The sequence below is a fragment of the Plecotus auritus genome (assembly GCF_963455305.1).
Source record: "Plecotus auritus genome assembly, chromosome: 1".
In the NCBI taxonomy this organism is placed as follows: Eukaryota; Metazoa; Chordata; class Mammalia; order Chiroptera; family Vespertilionidae; genus Plecotus; species Plecotus auritus.
Window position 1 is genome coordinate 168,544,361 of NC_137770.1, and position 21,024 is coordinate 168,565,384.

General features: G+C 42.8%; 1 protein-coding gene across 3 annotated transcripts; it reads right to left on the reverse strand.

The window, feature by feature from the left end:
- Positions 1-235: 235 nt before the first annotated feature.
- GAR1 (GAR1 ribonucleoprotein) lies at positions 236-19,549 on the reverse strand. Of its 3 annotated transcripts, XR_013960806.1 has the most exons (8): positions 19,289-19,335; positions 18,690-18,930; positions 17,042-17,196; positions 16,443-16,502; positions 12,994-13,138; positions 3,194-3,271; positions 2,298-2,817; positions 1,926-2,083 (listed from the first exon to the last, which is right to left on the reverse strand). XR_013960806.1 is itself a non-coding variant. In XM_080672152.1 (7 exons), the coding sequence occupies exons 2-7, from the start codon at positions 18,916-18,918 to the stop codon at positions 2,804-2,806; spliced, it is 681 nt and encodes a 226-aa protein (XP_080528278.1). In that variant the 5' UTR covers positions 18,919-18,930; positions 19,450-19,549; the 3' UTR covers positions 236-2,803. The 3 variants fall into 3 exon arrangements, 2 of the variants coding, with proteins under 2 accessions (XP_080528278.1, XP_080528279.1); XM_080672152.1 differs by lacking the exon at positions 19,289-19,335 and adding an exon at positions 19,450-19,549 and having other exon boundaries at positions 236-2,817; XM_080672153.1 differs by having other exon boundaries at positions 236-2,817; positions 19,087-19,292.
- Between the last annotated feature and the right edge of the window lie 1,475 nt (positions 19,550-21,024).

The following is a 21,024-nucleotide window of genomic DNA, read 5'->3' on the forward strand; positions in this document are numbered from 1 at the left end:
TCCAGGTCTGGAAATGTAACTTATTAATAGCTATGTATTTCACAGCATGGATCTACTTCACACTCCAGCTCAGTTAATTTACCCTATACTTTAACATGTACAAGTAATTATCTGATCATAACCACAGCACATATCAGCCAAGTACCTGAATTCATTCATCTTGTAAAGTACAGGGCAATTATAATATTCTGAACCACCTTGTCATAACTCAAAAAATAGGTTACATAAGTGAATTACAATCTAACATACATTTATTGTTAGACTAAGATAACCCCAACACCTTTTCCCCCATACTTTTAATGTCATGTAGTATTATTGGATTCTTCTCAACAATGAATTTCTCAAAATCAAACTCTAGAGAAATGCTACATGCACCAAATAGTGTAAGCATGACAGAACCACTAGAGGGCTTTATTTCCCCATTTAATTAATTACATAATCTTAGAATGGCACAGCAAGGGACCAAAGATAATTGTTTTGCCCCAATTCTCTCAGCTGTATAAAAACTGAAGAAATTGAACGAGGCTAGGTGACCTGTCCCAGATCTTATAGCTATCAGAACTCAAATTTTTAATAAATGTAAATACTGCAGAGTTATCAATGCCAATGAAGTGAATTTCAATAGTATTTCAGTAATAAAATACTTTTAAAAATCCCAAGGCAATGAACAGAATACCTAAGTGAAATTCTCTTTTAAAACCCTTCTTGGGTTAATTTTTTTTCATTCAGTATGCAGAATTTTAAAAAAGTTGAGTATGTTTTAGTTCATAGTCCCTTCCCTTTCTGTGATTGATTATATCTAGCTCTAGCATCCACTTAAATTCCCCAGAAACAATTTTTTTATAAAAACTAAATAATTCTAAAGATGGCCAGCTATCTGCTATAGATAAATGTATTCAAAGTACTTTTTTATGCTTCCTTCACGAGTGATACAGAAAACCTATATTGGGATGAGGCTTAAAATACTAAGAAATATAACTATTTCTTATCAAAATGTTCACATAGCTCACAATTTTAATTTCATAAACTTCAGTTGCCTAAAATCAACCTGCTTTTCCTAACTCTTCCCAAATTTTCAGGAAAATGGACAAATATTGCTTATATTCCATTAAACTGCTTAACTGCTATGGTAACAATGCATTTTAATATGATGCAATCAGAATGTTATTCAGTGAACTCAAAAGATTTAACATGTTTGAATAAGCATGAAAATATCTTTCACAATGGAACTCAGTGACTCCTCAGTACCATATTCATTAGTGTTAGGCTCCCTAAATATGTGAAATTGATTCAAAACTAAATGCCCCAAAGGAAACCCGGAATGAGCTACATTAAGGAAAAAACAGGAAAAATAAAATATGAAAATAAAAGATTAAAGACGGCCAATGACCAAAGATTTATCCAAGTAAAAGGTGAAAGAAATCTCCATGTTGTAAAAGCACACTGCTTACTGGGAAACAGTAATTTTCAACGTATTTGTTCATCATATATATTTATGGCCTACATATTTACTAATCCTGCTACAATTCCATCAAAAGAGTAGTAAAACCCACAATACTGACACAGGCAATACTCTATGCTACTCAAATAGCATTAGGTTGGAAAAATTTAGGAAAAGATATGGTAATATCATTCCTGAGAAAAAACACAAGGGGAAAAAAATCAATGCAGGGGAAATGGTCCCATATCACAGTACTTGCTATCATGGCTACTGCATGATACTACAACAGCAATAAGGATCAACACCAATTTCATTTGTACTATCTCTACCTAGGAATCTGAACATGTAGCAGGAAATCAAATATTTGCTTATGGTGAATAACATCTTAAACCTTTAGATCCCCTTTAAAAATGTAAAATAAGAACAATCAGTAAAATTTTCAACATTCAATCTATATTAAATGTTGAAAAATTAAACATTTCTTCAGAAATTTCTTGAACTTTAGTTCTCTTTGAACAAAGCTGTCCCAACTTTAATAGAGTTATAATCAATACTAAAATTTTGTAATCAATTAATCATTACAATTAGAGAAACTGCTTTACTAACACACAAAATGAAAATACAATAAAGGGTGATAATGTCCTAGTACAGTGGTCGGCAAACTCATTCGTCAACAGAGCCAAATATCAACAGTACAACGATTGAAATTTCTTTTGAGAACCAAATTTTTTAAACTTAAACTTCTAATGCCATTTCCTCAAAATAGACTTGCCCAGGCCGTGGTATTTTGTGGAAGAGCCACACTCAAGGGGCCAAAGAGCCGCATGTGGCTCACGAGCCGCAGTTTGCCGACCACTGTCCTAGTATATAAAAGGGAAATATTTAGAAAGGGGTGTTGGTTTACAAATAATGTTAAAGTATTCCTTCACTAGCATTATGTTTTTAAAGATCAGTTATATATGTAAACAGATCATTTTTTTTCTACATGAAAACCACTGGGCTTAAGCTTTAGTTGTTCATTTTAACCTCAAAAATAGTCTGGTTTAATAAACACAGCTCTAAGTAACTTAAAGAAATAAAACATTTTATTGTAAAAATTCAAATATGTTTCATGTGAAAACTGTTCATTTATTAAGCGATCACAGTTCCGAGCATTATATAAAACATAAAACACTTGTCCAAGCTCCGTAAGTGCCTATTCTGTTGCACTCTGTTTGTGTGACACTGACATCTGAGTGCCACTGTCATGTAGTAACCGGTTCTTCAAGACTTGCTCAAGAAACAAATTTCTGATCCACAGAAGTAGACCATGCAGGTTAACGCAGAAATCAATTGGTGAAGTTCCTCTGTCAACTGTTACACTTAATGTCCTCTCCCTGATTAAGAGAAAATGAAAGTATTAAAGGTATGGAAATTAATAATACTATTACCCAAATCTCAAGTTTAAAATCAGCATTAGTTCTTGTAATGTTTAGCAAACCTACTTTACTAAATTTAACTGTTGTTCATATTACACCTTTTTATTTTTCTAATTAAAAATACAGCAAAATAAACTGGAAGTAGGTGATAAAACTCAAAGGGAAAAGCAAGGAAGAGTGATATAAAATGAAGCTATAAATTAGGCTAAAATGAAGAACACCATGTTCTAGAGACTTGCTGGCAAACAAAAATAAAACTAAATAACAATTTTAAAATGGCAGATAATACCAATTCTAGAATTTCAGTCATTTCAAGGGTTTTTTTCATACTTACCTCTGAAACCACCACCCCCTCCTCTTCCTCCTCTGAAGCCTCCACCTCTACCTCCTCCTCTTCCACCTCTAAATCCACCTAAAAATAAAGGAAACATTTATTAAATAACTGTAGCCTACCCTATTCTGGTAGGCCTACAAATATCAATACAATTCCTACAGTTATAAAAAAAATTTCACAAATTATCTTGCACAATTTTTTAAAAGATAATAATGGAAAAACTGCAGAAGTTTCCCAGTTGAGTAGAAAGCTAAAACCCTAGACTACAATTTTTTAAACAAGTATTCTGTTTTAATGAATTAGAAAAGCTCATTACTTTAATGTTTGATTTTGCCCTCTTGTTAAATGTATGAGCATCTTAACTTTTGATAACACAAAATACTTTATTTTCCCCACTAAATAATTTTTTGATTGAACAAAGGCTTTTTACCCTAAGAACAAAGGGACAAAGATATGGGTGGCTTTCATCTACCATAAACACATCCTTTAAGATTAACTAAGATGCCTATGAACCATCACTGATACATGCTGATTAGCTTGAAATTTTAAATTTTTTAAGCATTTTTCTATTATCCAACTCATAATGGCTTCCTATTTCAGTCTCTCCTTTTCTTATTTATTTTGGGGGGCTTACTTTGTAAGAAATAATGAATTATAAAAAGAGAAATTACAGGAAGTCCTAGCCAAGAAAAATAAATGAAAGGCATTCACATTGTAAAGGAAGAAGTAAAACTGTCACTGTTTGCAGATGACATTATTAGAGAGAACCCTAAAGAATTCACTCAAAAACCCATTAGTACTGATAAATGAATTAATTCAGTAACGTGGTAGTATCTAAAATTAAAACTCAGAAATCAGTTGCATTTTTATGCACCAATAATGAACTATAAAAAAAGAAATTAAGAGAACAATCCCATTTATAATTGCATTAAAAAAAATACCTAGGAATAAATTTAACCACGGAGGTAAAAGACTTGTACTTGGAAAATTATAAGACATTGAAGAAATTGAAGAAGATGCAAATAAATGGAAGCATGTAACTGTGCTCATGGATAGGAAGAATTAACATTGTTAAAATGTCCACACTACCCAAAGCAATCCACAGATTTAATGCAATCCCTGTCAAAATGCCAATAGCATTTTTCACAGAACTAGAACAAATAATCCTAAAATTTTTCTACAATATATCTTTATTGATTTTTAGAAAGAGAGGAAGGGAAAGGGAGAGAAGGATAGAAACATCAATGAAGAGAAAGAATCACTGATCAGCTGCCCCTGCACGCCCTATAAGCAACACTAAGTGTTGCTTAGAGGGGATAGAGTCCACATCCCGGGAATTGAACCAGTGAGATCTCTTGGTTCATGGGTGGACGCTCAACCACTGAACCCTACCAGCCGGGCAATCCTAAAATTTATATGGAACCACAGAAGACCCTGAAGAGCCACAGCAATCTTGGGAAAGAACAAAGTTGGAGGTATCACACACATGATATCAAACTATACTACAAGGCTACAGTAGTCAAAAAGAGCATGGTACCGGCATAAAAACACACACATAGAACAATGGAGGATACAGAATAGAGTCCAAAAATAAATCCAAACCTATGTGGTCAATTAATCTATGACAAAGGAGGCAAAAGTACACAATGCAGTAAAAATAGTCTATTCAATAAATGGCATTGGGAAAACTGGACAGATACATGGCAAAAAATGAAACTAGACCATCGTCTTACACTGTATACAAGAATAAACTCAAAATGGGTTAAGGACTTAAATGTACAACCTGAAACCATAAAACTCCTAGAAAACATAGGTAGTAAGCTCTCAGACACTGCTCTTACTAATATTTTTTCTGATATATTTCCTCGGGCAAGATAAACAATAGAAGAAATAAGCAAATGGAACTACATTAAAATAAAAAGTTTTTGCACAGCAAATGAAACCATCAATAAAATGAAAGACAATCTAGAGAATGGGAGACTATATTTGCCAATGATACACCTGATAAGAGGTTAATATCCAAAATTTATAAAGAGCTTATATAACTCAACACCAAAAAAAAAAAAAAAAATTCTAAAAAATAGGCAGAGGACCGGAACAGACATTTCTCCAAAAAGGACATACATATGGCTGATTGACATATAAAAAAATGCCAATGTCTCTAATCATTAGAGAAATGCAAATTAAAACCACAATGAGGTATCACCTCACACTTGTCAGAATGGCTATCATAAATAAACCAACAAACAACATGTGTTAGTGAGGATGTGGAGAAAAGGGCACACTTGTGCATTGTTGGTGGGATTGTGAATTGGTGCAGCCACTACGGAAAATCAGCCAATATGAAGGTTCCTCAAAAAACTAAAAGAACTACCTTAGGACCCAGCAATTCCACTTCTGGGTATTAAATTGGAGAAATCCAAAACACTAAATAGAAAAGATATATGCACCCCTATGTTCACTGCAGCATTATTTACAATAGCCAAGATATGAAAGCAATCTAAGTGTCACTTGATGGACAACTGAATAAATAAAATGTGGTACATATATACAATGGAATATGACTTGGCCAAAAAATGAAATCTTAGCCTTTGTGACAACATGGTTGGACTGAGGGTATAAGTGACATGAGTCAGACAGAAAGACAAATACTACAGGATTTCATTTATATGTGGAACCTAAAGAACAAAATAAAAGAATAAACAATAGAAACAGACTCGGATACAGAGAACATTTTGATGGTTGCCAGATGGGAAGGGGTTGGGGGGCTGCAGGAAAAAGTTGAAGAGATTAAGTACAAATAGGTAGTTACAAAACAGTCACAGGGATGTAAAGTACAGCATAGGGAATATAGTCAATATTGCGATAACTATGTACTAGACTTATCGGAGGGTCATTTAGAAACTATATAAATGTCTAACAACTATGCCTTAGACCTGAAACTAGGATATAATAATACTGAATGTCAATCGTAATTGACAAAAAAAGTTATAAGAAAAAAACAAATACATACTTCCAAATACTGGTACCCTATATAATAAAAGCATAGTATGCAAATTGTCCCCTCAACCGGGAGTTCTTCAGTGAGTATGACCAGGGGGTGGGGTCGGCAGGGGGAAGGGAGGGAGGCCCTGGCCAGTGGTGGCAGGGAACATGGAGGGTGTCAGCAACACGGCGCTGGCAGCAGTGGAGGCGCTGCCAGCCTCGATGGGCCCCGACGAAAGCGTGACTGCGGCAGGATGGTGAAGCAGGTAAGCTGGTGGTGCCAGGCCAAGGCAGGTGCAAGCGGGGACCCGATCGCCCCGCAGACAGCAACCAGTGGCAGCGGCGGGGTGTGGGGTTAGCGGGCGGCGCCAGGCTAAGGCAGGGTGCCAAGCAGGGCTGTGGGGCTGCAAGGCTGGGGGTGCGAGCTAGGGCCCAAACTCCGCAGGCCACCCCGAAGGACTCCACCTGTGCACGAATTTCGTGCACCGCGTTTCTAGTAAAAATATAAAGGTTTTGCCCTGGGCAGTGTGGCTCAGTTCGTTGGAGAGTTGTCCCATATACCAAGAGGTTGCTGGTTCTATTCCCAGTCAGGGCATATACCCAGGTTGCAGGCTGTATCTCCATTGGGGACACATACAGAAGGCAGCCAATTGATGTTCTCTCCTCATCTCTCTCTCTCTCTCTGTCTCTCTCTCAAATCAATAAGCATATCCTCAGATGAGGATTAAAAACTATATATAAAGAGAGAAACCAAGATCACGGCATAGGTAAACACCTAAACTGCTGCCTCACACAACAATTTCAAAACTACAACTAAAAGACAAAACGGACATCATCCAGAACCACAGGAAGGCTGGCTGAGTGGAAATTCTACAACTAGAAGGAAAGAGAAAAGCACACTGAGACTCAGAGGAGCTGCAGGAGGCAGAGGTACTGAGACACACGCGTGGAGAGGACTGGCAACTGAGTGCACGGCTGGCTTTCGCAAGCGGGAGGGAGACAAAAGCTCCCGACTGTGCTGAACTCCAGTTCCGGGAGAGACTCTGGGGACCCAGACTCATATGGGGTGAAACTGGACTGTCAGGAAAGAGAAAAGCACACTGAGACTCAGAGGAACTGCGGAAGACAGAGGTACTGAGGCGCGCGCATGGAGAGGGCAGGCAACTGAGTACGAGGCTGGCTTTCTCAAGTGGGAGGGAGACAAAAGCTCCCAACTACACTGAACTCCAATTCCGGGTGAGACTCTGGGACCCAGGCTTATTCGGGGAGAAATTGGACTGTCTGGCAGCATGCGGAACTCGAGGGCAGCTTTCTCTCAGAGGTGCTTACAGCGATTACCATGGAACACTGAGACACAGGGGCCTATTAGGGCAGGGCTGACGGGAAACCAATTCTGTCTGCTCCGCCCTGAGATTCCACCCCATCCAAGCAGAGCACAGAGGCTTTTGCAAGTCTTGTCTCATAAGGGTGTCTCCAGCACAAAAGTTCTCCCAGCGTAGACACAGCTGATCCTCACAGCCAATTGGCCTGGAGGTCAATTCCTCCCAGTGATACCAACAGCAATCAAGACTTAACTACAACAAGACTGTGCACACAACCCACAAAGGGGTGCACCAAGAGTGTCCACTTCAGGTAACTGGGGAGGCTGAGCCACTGGGCCCTAGAGGAAACCTACCACGCAAAGCCACTCTATCTACTCAGGGAAGCAGCCAAAATGCGGAGACAAAGAAAAAGATCACAAATGAAAGAAATGGAGGAAAGCAAACTACTGGATATAGAGTTCAAAACCACGGTTATAAGGTTTTTCAAGAATTTTCTAGAAAAGGCCGATAAATTTAGCGAGACCCTCGAGGATATGAAAAAGGACCAACTAGAAATTAAGCATATACACTGACTGAAAGAAAAAATATTATACAGAGATCTAACAGCAGACTAGAGGATCGCAAGAATCAAGTAAAAGATATGAAATACAAAGAAGCAAAAAACACCCAACTGGAGAAGCAAAAAGAAAAAAGAATCCAAAAGTATGAAGATAGGGTAAGGAGCCTCTGGGACAACTTCAAGTGTACCAACATCCGAATTATTGGGGTGGCAGAAGAAGAGAGAGAGCAAGATACTGAAAACCTATTTGAAGAAATAATGACAGAAAACTTCCCCCACCTGGTGAAAGAAATAGACTTACAAGTCCAGGAAGCACAGAGAACCCCAAACAAAAGGAATCCAAAGAGGACCACACCAAGACACATCATAATTAAAATGCCAAGAGCAAAAGACAAAGAGAATATTAAAAGCAGCAAGAGAAAAAGTTAGTTACCTACAAGGGAGCACCCATATGACTGTCAGCGGATTTCTCAATAGAAACTATGCAGGCCAGACAGGAGTGCAAGAAATATTCAAAGTGATGAATAGCCAGAACCTACAACCAAGATTACTCTACCCAGCAAAGCTATCATTCAGAATTGAAGGGCAGATAAAGAGTTTCACAGATAAGAAAAAGCTAAAGGAGTTCATCACCACCAAACCAGTATTATATGAAATGCTGAAAGGTATTCTTTAAGAAGGGAAAGAAAAAGAAAAAGGTAAAGATAAAAATTATGAACAATAAATACATATCTATCAAGTAAATCTAAAAATCAAGTGAATAAAAAATTTGATGAACAGAATAATCTGGTGAATATAACAGAATCAGGGGCATAGAAAGGGAGTGGACTGACAATTCTCGGGGGAAAGGGGTGTGGGGGATGCAGGAAGAGACTGGACAAAAATCGTACACCTATGGATGAGGACAGTGCGGGGGTTGGGGGTAAGGGCAGAGGGTGGGGTGGGAACCGGGTGGAGGGGAGCTATGGGAGAAAAAAGAGGAACAATTTTAATAACCTGAACAATAAAGATTTATTAAATCTAAAAAAAACTATATATATGTAGAAAGGTTTTAAAAAAATAGACTGGCATTGTGAATTTTTAAAATATTATATGAGACTCAACATAGAATAGGAATGAGAGGATCTCCCTTCATCAAATACCCAAAGGGGTACTCCCAAACTATTTAAGAAATATGTTTGAACTCAAATTATCTCCGAGCTATCTAGACCCAAAAAGTACATTTGCAGAGTGAAATGATAATTAAGTTGAGAGAGGCAAATATGAAGAGTTCTGTCTCTTTTCTGATCCAGTAAAAGAAGCTTTCCAGCCCCATTTTCAGCATCTCTTCCTCACCACTTTGGCTCTGCCCATCCTCCCATCATCATCGCCACACCATTCACAGGTCTAACCTCACCCAAGGCTACACCCCATCTCATTCCCAACCCTGTTCATCGTCTAGATGTCTATAACAATTAATGTACCAAAACTTTGAGGAAATACATGTCAAAATACTGAACTAAAGAGTTAATCTGTATGTATAAAAGCCTAAGCAACCATTATGATCGAACGACCGGTCGACCAGTAGCTATGACACGCACTGACCACCACGGGGAAGAAGCTCAACGCAGGAGCTGCCCCTGGTGGTCAGTGCACTCCCACAGGGGGAGCGCCGCTCAGCCAGAAGCCAGGCTCACAGCTGGTGAGCACAGCAGCGGTGGCGGAAGCCTCTCCCACCTCTGTGGCAGCACTAAGAATGTCCGACTAACGGCTTAGGCCCGTTCCCTAGAGGGAGAGGGCCTAAACCGCCAGTCAGACAACCCCTGAGGGCTCCCATACTGCGAGAGGGCACAGGCTGGCCTGAGGGACCCACCCCTCCGAGTGCACCAATTTTGTGCACCAGGCCTCTAGTTTATTGATTAGAGGCCCAGTGCACAAATTCGTGCACTGTGGGGTCCAGCTGGCCCACCCCAATGGGGGCCCATCAAGCTGGGCCGGTGGAGGGAGGCGCCATGGGCGATAGGCCAGCAGGTCCTGCCTTCAATCAGGGGCCAGGCCGGCCGAGGGGAGGGGCCGCGGGCGGTTGGCAGCCTGCCCCACCCTGATCAGGGTGTTGGTTGCCGAATGGGGGCCAGGCTAGCCAGGGTGCGGGGCACTCAGGGCCCAGATCAGGCTGGTTGGCTGCCATAGTGTGCGTCATAGCCACTGTTCATTTTGGTCGTTCCAGTCACTGGGCTTTTATATACAGAGAGGTCCAGTGCATGAAAATTTGTGCACTCGGGGGGCAGGGGTCCCTCAGCCCAGCCTGCGCCCTCTCGCAGTCAGGGACCCCTCAGGGGATGTCCAACTGACAGCTTAGGCCCACTCACTGAAGGATCGGGCCTAAGCTGGCAGTCAGACATCCCTCTGGCAGCCCAGGAGCCCTCAGAGGATGTCCGACTAACGGCTTAGGCCTGCTTAGCACTGCCGCGGAGCGGGGAGACTCGCGCCACCATCACTGCACTGACCAGCCATGAGCTGGCTTCTGACTGAGTGGTGCTCCCCCTGTGGAAGCGCACTGACCACTAGGGGGCAGCTCCTGCATTGAGTGTCTGCCCCCTGGTGGTCATTGTACGTCACAGCGACCGGTTGTTCTGCCATTAGAGTCAATTTGCATATTACCCTTTTATTATATACTAGAGGCCTGGTGCACGAAATTCATGCACAAGGGTGGCGGGTTGGTCCCTCAGCCCAACCTGTGCCCTCTCGCAATCCGGGACCCCTCGGGTAGGATCCCTAGGCCTGGACGGCAATCAGAGCCTATTGAGGCTTTCCTTCTCCCAGCAGCCGCCAGCTGTCCCCACCCCGCCACTACCACTGCTTGCCATCTATGTGGCGCTGCCCCTCCCCCCCACCGGTCACCTCTCTCTGTGGGCGACAGGCATGGGGTGCGATCACTTGGCTGCCCTGGGCCTACCTCTGCAGGGTGATCACTGGCCGGTCCCACACACCCGCCACAGCGCCATCAGCCGGTGCTTCCCTCTTTGGGGTGATCGATCGTGGGGCTCTGTGATCAATCACCCAGCAGAGGGGTGCCCCGCCCACCCAGCAGGGGCTCCACGATCGATCGCCATGCAGAGGGTGGCCTGGGCTTTCCTCTTTGGGGTGATCATGGAGCCCTCCCCATCCCCAATCGATCACCCCACCAGTAGGTGGCCTGGGCCTCCCTCTGTGGAGCGATAGCAGGGTTGCCCAGTCAACTGCATCACACCCAACTTGGCTGGCCTGGCGCAAGTGCATGTCATAGCATGGTCGTCCGAAAGGTGGTCCAGACGGTCGTTCCACTGTTCAGTCGATTTGTATATTATGCTTTTATTATTATAGATAGACTAGTGGCCCGGTGCACCAAATTCGTGCAATGTGGGCAGTTATCCCTCAGCCCGGCCTGCACCCTCTCCAATCTGGGACCCCTCAGGGGATGTCTGACTGCCGATTTAGGCCTGATCCCTCTCGCAATCCAGGACTGCTGGCTCCTAACTGTTCACCTGCCCGCCTGCCTGATTGCTCCTAACACTCTGCCTGCCTGCCTGATCACCCCCAACTGCCCTCCCCTCCTGGCCTGATTACCCCCAACTGCCCCCCCTGCCAGCCTGCTCGCCCACAACTGGCCCCCCCGCCAGCCTACTCGCCCCCAACTGCCCCCCCACCAGCCTGATCACCCCCAACTGCCCTCCCCTCCTGGCCTGATTACCCCCAACTGCCCTCCCCTCCTGGCCTGATTACCCCTAACCGTCTCTGCTTTGGGCCTGCCAGCATGGCTTTGTCTGGAAGGATGTCCGGCAAGTCTTCCGGAATGTCTCCCGGTCTAATTAACATAATACCCTTTTATTAGTATAGATAGAGGCCTGGTGCATGGGTGGGGGCTGGCTGGTCTGCCCTGAAGGGGTTCCTGGATCAGGGTGGGGGTCCCCTTCGGGGGCAGGGCCAGCCTGGGCGAGGGGCCTAGGGTGGTTTGCAGGCAGGCCACGCCCCCATCAGGGAGGGGGTTCCCACTGGGGGTTGTGGCCAGCCTGGGTGAGGGACTGAGGGCCATTTTCAGGCTGGTCACACACCCTTTGGGGTGGGGGTCCCTGCTGGGGGGCATGGCCGGCCTGGGTGAGGAGCTGATGGCCATTTGCAGGCTGGCCACAACCCCATCGGGGTGGGGGTCTCTGCTGGGGGGCATGGCCAGCCTGGGTGAGGAGCTGATGGCCGTTTGCAGGCTGGGCATGCCCCCATCAGGGTAAGGTTCCCTGCTGGGGGTGGGGTGGGCCTGGGCAAGGGGCTGAGGGCCGTTTGGGGGCAGTTTGCAGGCCTGCCAAGCCCCCGGCTTTGTCCAGAAGGACATCTGGAAGGTCTCCCAGTCTAATTAGTATATTACTCTTTTATTAGTATAGATTAGTATAGATCAGGGGTGGGCAAACTTTTTGACTCGAGGGCCACAATGGGTTCTTAAACTGGACTGGAGGGCCGGAACAAAAGCATGGATGGAGTGTTTGTGTGAACTAATATAAATTCAAAGTAAAGGAGAGCAAGAGAACCCTCCACTCTTTCGGCTCCGCGGGCCGGATAGAACAGCCGAACGGGCCAGATCCAGCCTGCGGGCCGCACGGCTGGTATAGATGGTCTTTGACATGACATTGGAACATATAGATTTTATTTCTGGGCTGCCAATTGGGATGTGTGATTGCCAGTTTAGGACAGATCCCCCGGGGAGCAGGCCTAAGCCATCAGTCGGACATCCCCTGAGGGATCCCAGATTGTGAAAGGGCATAAGCCAGGCTGAGGGACCCCCCTGAGTGCACGAATTTTCGTGCACTGGGCTTCTAGTAAATAAACATTTGGGAGGTTTGCCTATGTATAAAATTTAATTGTACTATATGAATTGGCTGAAACTTTGAAATCTCATTAGAAATTTTCTCCTACAAGTAACTTACCGCCTCTACCACCTCTGCCACCTCCACCTCCGCCTCTTCCTCCTCCTCGACCACCCCTGCCACCACCTCTTGGAGGTCCCTTTTCACCTGGAGGTCTAGGTAAAAACCTCTGCAGTGGCAGCAGCTTATATGGGTCTATGTAAAACTGGAAGTAAAATAGAAACAATTAGTGTGATGACTTGGGTAATATAGTATAGTCACTAAGATTATATAATTATAACTATACCTAGACTTAAAGACTGCCTGGGTTCAAATCCCAACTCTACTACATACTACTGTGTAGCCCTGGGCAAAAAGTTAGTTTTTTTGTGCCTTAGTTTTCTGATCTGTAAAATCATGATAATAAAGTACCTACCTCACACAGTCCTTGTGCAGATCAAAAAAGTAATGTACATAAAGCACGTAGACTTTGGCACCTAATAAGACCAATTCAATCTCCTTAGAAACAGGAAATGCCTTCCAAAAATTAACTACATTTTAACTTAACAGAATTGCCTGCCATAATTAAACTATTAAATACTTAGCATTAAAATAAAAAATAAAACATTGACATATAGCTATTTCAATATTTTAATAAATGATCAATAACTTTTTATTGAACATATAAAGTAATGGAGCCGAAACCGGTTTGGCTCAGTGGATAGAGCGTCGGCCTGCAGACTGAAAGGTCCCAGGTTCGATTCCGGTCAAGGGCATGTACCTTGGTTGCGGGCACATCCCCAGTGGGAGGTGTGCAGGAGGCAGCTGATCGATGTTTCTCTCCCATCGATGTTTCTAACTCTCTATCCCTCTCCCTTCCTCTCTGTAAAAAAATCAATAAAATATATTTTAAAATAAATAAATAAATAAATAAAGTAATGGACAATTTGTAGAAACTAAACCCACCCTATATTTAGGACTAAGAATATTTTTCTTCACAATAATGAAACAATTTTACCCAAAACACACACGAGGGCTTCAAAACTATAATCTATATACTAGGTGTACTGGTTAATAATGGCGGATTTTGTAATCAAACACAATAATTTCAAGAGAAACATCAAAAGTGCTTTATTCAAAGTAATGTCCATCACTAGCTACACATTTCCCCCATCTTTCAAGTAATTTGTGGATACCGTCCCAATAGAACTTTTCTTGTTTTGAAGCAAACCATTCAGAGACCCAATTTTCCACTTCTTCATACGTTTCAAAGTGCTGCTCAGAAAGTGCATGTACCATCGATCAGAACAAGTGGTAATCTGAAGGAGCAAGGTCTGGTGAATACAGTGGGTGGGTTAATACTTCCCAGGCAAGATCTTTTAACATGTCTTTAACTGGTTTTGAAGTGTGTGATGGTGCGTCATCATGAAGCAAAATTACTTTGCTGTGTCTTCTTGAACATTCTGGTCATTTTATGATCAAAGCGTGGTTCAAATTGATTATTTGTTGTTGGTAGCGATCAGTATTAATGGTTTCACCTGGTTTTAGAAGCTCATAATACACCACACCTTCCTGATCCCACCAAACGCAGAGCATTGTCTTCTTTCCGAAGCGATTTGACCTTGCAGTCAATGTTGATGGTTGACCTAGTCAACCCATGATTTTGTGGGTTTGGGATTCTCAAAATAAATCCACTTTTCATCACCAGTCACAATTCGATGCAAAAACGATTTTCTTCGTGCCATTGAAGCAACATTTTACAGATGACTTTTTGGTTTTCCATTTGTCTTTCATTCAATTGATGTGGCACCCATTTTCCTTCCTTTAAAGTCCTTCCCATTGCTTGTAAACAATCGGAAATTGTTTGCTGAGTAACGTTTAATCTTTCTGCAAGTTGTTTTTGAGTTTGACACGCATCTTCATCCAATAATGCTTGTAATTGTTGGTCTTCAAACTTTTTTGGTTGACCTGGGCGTTCTTTGTCTTTCACATCGAAATCATCACTTTCAAAGCGTTTAAACCAGCGTTCACAAATATCTTGAGATGGAGCATGTTCACCGTAAGTTTCCCAAATATACGATAACTTTCAGCAGCACTTTTCTTCAAAATAAAGTAATGAATTAAAACTTCCTGCAAATGTTCTTTTTTTGGCACGAAATTTGACATTTTTAAGATGATGTTAACATCTTCAGAAAATTTGACATAGGAAGTTTTGAAGCTTGTTGTCAATAAAACAGAACAGCATACATATCAAATCACGTATGTATCAACATACATGTAACTCCATCTATTGAACAAAATCTGCATAATTAACCTGTACACCTAGTATGTCCAAAACTGTCCTTCCTCCTCCCCCAATTCCCTTCTTCTCCAGTGTTGCCCATTTCAGTGAATGGTGACACTATCCACAAAGATGCTGAAATCAAGACATCTGAAAGACGGTGGCATTTTTTACTTTAATTTCAACAGCTCATCAATTATCAAGACCTGTCGATTCTACTTCCTTTACCTCTCATAAATTCATCTATTTTTCTCCATTTCCACTGCCCCAGTCCAAAATATCTCTTCCAACCTGGCCCCTTCACATAGAGTACTGAACCCTTCCCAGGGAGTTTATTTTTCCAGTACTTTTAGGTATAAATTTAACCACATTTTCCCTAATATTTAAAAACAAAACTAAAACTAAAGTCTGAACTCTTTCTTGTGACCTGACGGCCTTAAGTAATCTAGCTCCTGCCTACCTCTAGTCATAATTCATAACTTTCTCATTCTTAAATGTTCTCTGTCCAAGCTACACCTCTGCCTTTTCTGGATCCTTCAAGTGGCTTACTTTCTCAGACTTGCACACAGTTTTCTCTCCTTATAAAGCACATCCTCCTCCTCTCTGACTAGTGCACTGGTTCCCAAGCGCTAGCCTAACTACATCAAAATCATCCAGGAGCCTTCCTTTTTGCACCAAGTCCTAGTCCCCACCTAAGACATACTGGGTCAAATTTCTTGGGAGTGCAACCCAGACATACATCTTCTTAAAAGCACCCCCAGATAATTCTGATGTGAAGCAAGGTTTGGGAATAACTGCTAGTCAACTTTCAAATATCAGCTTCAAGCTCACTTCCTCAGAAAGCCAATACACTAAATTTGGTCCCACTATTAACATTTGCATAGCTACCTCTTGCACATATTTAATATCTGACTTTTTCCAAATAATTCAAATTTTATACTTTAATGATTTGTTTAGAATGTTTGGTCATGCAAGGCTTTTCAATAAGACAGTTTTGCATAAACTAAAAAACTTACTCTAGCAGTTACAGAATTTGCTCATATAAGCAAGGAATACTTTCTGAAAGCCTGTATTTAATGAATTAGTCTTAAAGATAAGTAAGTTCAATGTTTGAGGTACAGAACATTTCAATTTAAGAGCTTCACTGGTGATATATTGAGGGAGTCTCAAGTGCCCTAAGCAGGACTACCCTGAGGTAGGTCATTCACTTATAAAACCAAGGACCCTAGGTATCATAAGCTTGACTCACCTTCTGTAGCTTTTTAAAGGAAGATGCCTTCATGTTTTCTGACAATTTAACTGAAAAATACTATTAATTTTATTAAGGAATAAGCAATTAAGATTAAAAAAGATAACCTTCTGATTTCAAGTGTAATTTTAAAAACAAGGGTTAGAATACATGGAAATGTTTAGGAAAGGTAAGATAGGTGTTTCCAGAAGGAAATTAATATTTACCTTTAAAACTTTCAATTCCACCATCCCACTCCAGTGGCACGATCATAGCCAAAGCAAAGTACCTCGATCCTGCAGCACTTATCCAAATGGCAATCATTTCTAAAACCTTCCCAAAAGGACCTGTCTTTACAATACAGGGGTGGGCAAAGTAGATTTACAGTTGTGAGTATGCAAACCACAGAGTTTATCCTTGTATTATTATTTATTAATTATTGTATTTTCCATACGAGCTGTAAACTGTACTTTTGTCCATTCCTGTATACATGGAAATACATTCTCCCTCTCTTGATTCTCCGTTATGGTCTGAAGCAATAGGTTTAATTAATACTTAGCTCCATAAAAAGCAAATAACCTTTCAATGAGATCACTACATCTTCCAATTAAAAAGGATACAAAATCTCTAAGTTGTCCAAATATTTCATCCACTTTTCCAATCTGTTCTTTGTTTTCTAAATAAACTGGAGCATTAAAATAAGGCACCTTATTTTCATCTGTGGTACATTTACAAACTATGTCATCTTCACAGGGATGCAGGAATTCTCCTAATACTGAAATAGGACAAGAAAACATTAAAATATAAAACAATTTCAAATTATACTGACCAACCTCTTCTGGAAGCTTCCTCTTGTTTACCTGGGATTTCACCATTACTGTTTTTCTGGGATACAAAAGCCTCCCTGAGTTGGTATATCAATCCACCACATACTACCTATGTGACCTCGGGTAAGGGTCTCACCTTCTCTCTGCCTCAGTGTCCTCATCTTCAACATATGGCTAATAACAGTTCCAACACCTAACATACAGCATTGTGAGTAGTAAATGCAATATTAAATGTCAACTGCTTAGAAAAGTGCCTGGCACATTGAGACTCCTCAACCTAGAACAGTGATTTTATTACAATAATAACGATTATTATTTGATTAAACACTGTGTGACATTTTACTGTCGATTCTTCCTTCTCCTCAACCCTTAACTGCAAAACAAGTCTTGTTTGCTCTTGTCTTTTCTTCCTCCACTTTTATACCTTCCAACTACCACCTCTTCACCAATTACTTCAATCTTTTCCAGAAAAGTGTGGAACCTCAAAATAACGACCTTTATTTCTAATTGACTATTGTCACCCCAAACTAAAATACTCATCGCACCGCTGCAAAACCAACTCTCCATCCCTATCACCCAGGCTCAAAATCTGGAAGCTTTTAACAATCGTCAGTATTAGCCAAGTTCTACTGAGTTTGTTTCCATTAGAATCTCTCTCCCATCTAACCCTTCCTTTTCTTCTCACTCCCACCATGCTCTCAATGCTTCCTGCGTGCATGAACTGTTGAAATGGCTACTGGGCTGGGACCTTGGACTCTTATCTATTACCTTCTTCAAACCATCTTGCATACTGATCCAGCCTCTATTCTTTATATTAGACTGTATGCATCCTTCCTCCTCTTTGACAGGACTCTACCGTCAAATCTCTCACTTTCTATGACTTCCATCCTACCTCATTGATAATTACTCCAAAACTGCTCTAATTAGGTCTTTTCCTTGACTTCCTGTTGTTTCCCTTCCAAGCAAAATTCTGACTTCTCTTACTGAAGAGTAAGATACATTCTGGGCTTTGGAGTCAGAAAACTTGCCTTGTACCTCAAATATTTCATTTACTGATTATCACTTATTCCTAACTATGACCCTAGCAAAGAAACTTAACTGAATCAGTCTCCTTATCTGTAAAACGGAGACAATGGGGGTAAGCATAAAATATTACCTATTTAATATCTTCCTTTCAGCCCAAGCTCAAGTTCCACCTCCCTGGTGCATTCTAAGTGTCCTTCAGCTTTCTTAATCTCCCCCTTACAAGCCAGAGCATGACTTTAAGTCAGTTTACAGCATATCCAGAGATGTGCCTCACCAACCAAGCAGTAACCTCTGTATGTGAGTTGCTGGATCTATTTTACAGCACCTGACTCCCAAACTTCCTAAAAACACAACCTCAACCTCACCCCTACTCTACCCCCACCCACAGGTAGGCTAAGCTTTGAAACCGACATACAAACTACTTGTTCCGGAGGTCCTTGGTCCTGGCCTTTGCTAAAGCCGCCGCGGCCACCCCCTCGTCCAAATCCTCCTCTGCCGCCGCCGCCTCGGAAATTGCCGCCGCCGCCTCGGAAATTGCCGCCACCTCCACCTCGGAAGTGGTTGTTGCTGCCGCCGCCACGATTGAAGCCGCCACCTCCACCACCTCGGTTAAAGCCTCCACGACCTCCGCCTCGAAAAGACATGCTCGTTCCCACCTGGTGAGAAAAACAATGCGTGCCGCCCTTTGGTCACTGTGGCCTCTGGGTACAGCACCTAACCTTTCCGAACCTCGGTCAGAACACCATAAAGGGGACAGTATTAACGACAGCAACTCCGCCACCCAACCCACTGCCAAGCCGCCAGTGACGAACCCGAAAGGTGAGCAGTGTGGCTTCCCCACAGTCCTGTGAGCGCCGACCGACCCTCTGCAGCCATGTCGCCTCGATGAGCACCTCCTCCCCCTGCGGGCAGCATGGTCCTCATGCCGCCGTCCCTGCCTGCCCGCCTCCCGCCCTCCCCATCGGGGTTCCGCGCCCAGCCTTCACCACTGCTCCGGTTCCCCGCGCCTCTCACCGGCTCCACGTGCACCGCTAGCCCGGCTGCGCGCGCACACCCACCCGCCCGGTACTTCCGACGCACGTTGGGCCTCCCAGGCCACCGTCCCGGCACCAAGTGAAGGGGGAAAACGACCAGAAGCTCAAATAACTAGTTTATTTAAAAAAAAAAATACTCACCGGCAGAACCAAGGAAGCTGTCAACTTTCCAAAACAGCCTTCAGCGCGGGAAGAGCAACAGTAATACCCAACTTCAACCACTTGTTTACGACAATTTACGACAGTCAGGCCAACGTGCCTTCCGACAAGACAAGGAAGTGGCGTAAAATAGCCGCGTCCGTGGCATCCTGACGTTCCAGGAAGTGTCACCGCGGTGTTGCCCCGGGATATCCCGGGAGGGAGGAGTTGGAGACCGGCCCTCTTCCAGCCGCCCGTGGGTCTTCGGGGATGCCGGCTGGCCTCGCGTGGTCCTGCTTTACACGCTGCGCGGTGGTCGGTGCCGGCTTCAACCGCAGCTCCGATCCGCGCTCTGCCCAGGCGGGGATCTGCTCGCGTCGGAACCCGGGAGGAGGGCTTGTCTGCGTTCTTTCGAGTTGTTTTTTCCTTCCGTATCTTTTATTTTTCCCCCATCACTGTTTATCCACCCTGTACCCTCTTCTACCTCCACAGTCACCACACTGTTGTCCTTGTCTATACTTTTGTTCTCCGGTTTCACTAGAAGAAAAAGATGCCCGGTGTACTTTTACTAGTAAAGAACTGTTACCTGATAGGAACCAAGCCATATTTTTATCTTTTGTATCAGGTAGTTTATTCATGTGTCAAGTACGTTTGAGCACCGCCAGGCTGGGCACCGGCTATCCTACATTCTTCTCTCCCCTTCTTGATATCTGACTTCAGCTTCCGCTAAAATTTCTCCCCCAAAGAAAGCTAGTGACTTCCTATTTATTAAATTTGATTTGTCTCTTTTGCACCTGAATTTTCTGAGACCTTACTTTGACAGTTGAACCCTGACTGGGCGTCGCCTGGTAACCAAAAGGTTGCTGGTTCCATTCCCCATGGGGGCACAAGCCCAGGTTGTGGGCTGATCCCTGGTGGGGGCGTGCAGGAGGCAGCCAATGGATGTTCCTCAGCGCTGTTTCTCTCTCTCCCTCTCCCTTCCTCTCTCCCTAAAATAAGTAAATAAAATGTTTTTTAAAGAAATAAATTTGACACAGTCAGCCTCCTCTGAAAGAGGGTTGGGGTTGGTACAGATAACATAGGGTTGCTTTTTTTTTATTTTGAAAGAACGTTGTAAACTTCACTATGGAAATATCAGGAATCACAATGTGCCTTCTACACTAAAAGTGTAAGCTGCTTGAGAAAGCACTTAACAGTCCTACAGATAAAAGGAATTTGATAAATTTACTTTAAATTCCATACCTCATTCAGAGGTAGAATTATTCACAACTCACCTCTATTTTGCTTTGTGTCATTTAATATTTATTTACATTGTGTTTCTCCATTTGGTGTTGCACTTATCTCCAACTCTGTGATGAAGCCACTGAACTTTTATGGTACCTTCCAGATTACCGGGCTCCCTTTTATTTTACATGTAAGGAACTGACATTCAGAGAAGTGAGCTAACTTCCCCAGCTCATTAGAGAGGCAGCCTAGAACTTTGGATTCTCACCGTCCTGTCCCTTTCTGGCCCCCGCCTCTTACACTTCCCAAATTGTTCATCGTTCCAGTTCTCCGTCCTCATGGTAGCATCATTCT

Coding starts and splice junctions, on each gene's coding strand:
- GAR1 (XM_080672152.1), bottom strand. CDS start 18,918: ATGTCTTTTCGAGGCGGAGGTCGTGGAGGCTTTAACCGAGGTGGTGGA. Junction 16,503..17,041: donor TTGGACAACTTAGAGATTTT/GTATCCTTTTTA, acceptor TAAAATTAATAG/TATTTTTCAGTTAAATTGTC. Junction 13,139..16,442: donor CCTTTAAAAAGCTACAGAAG/GTGAGTCAAGCT, acceptor TTTTACTTCCAG/TTTTACATAGACCCATATAA.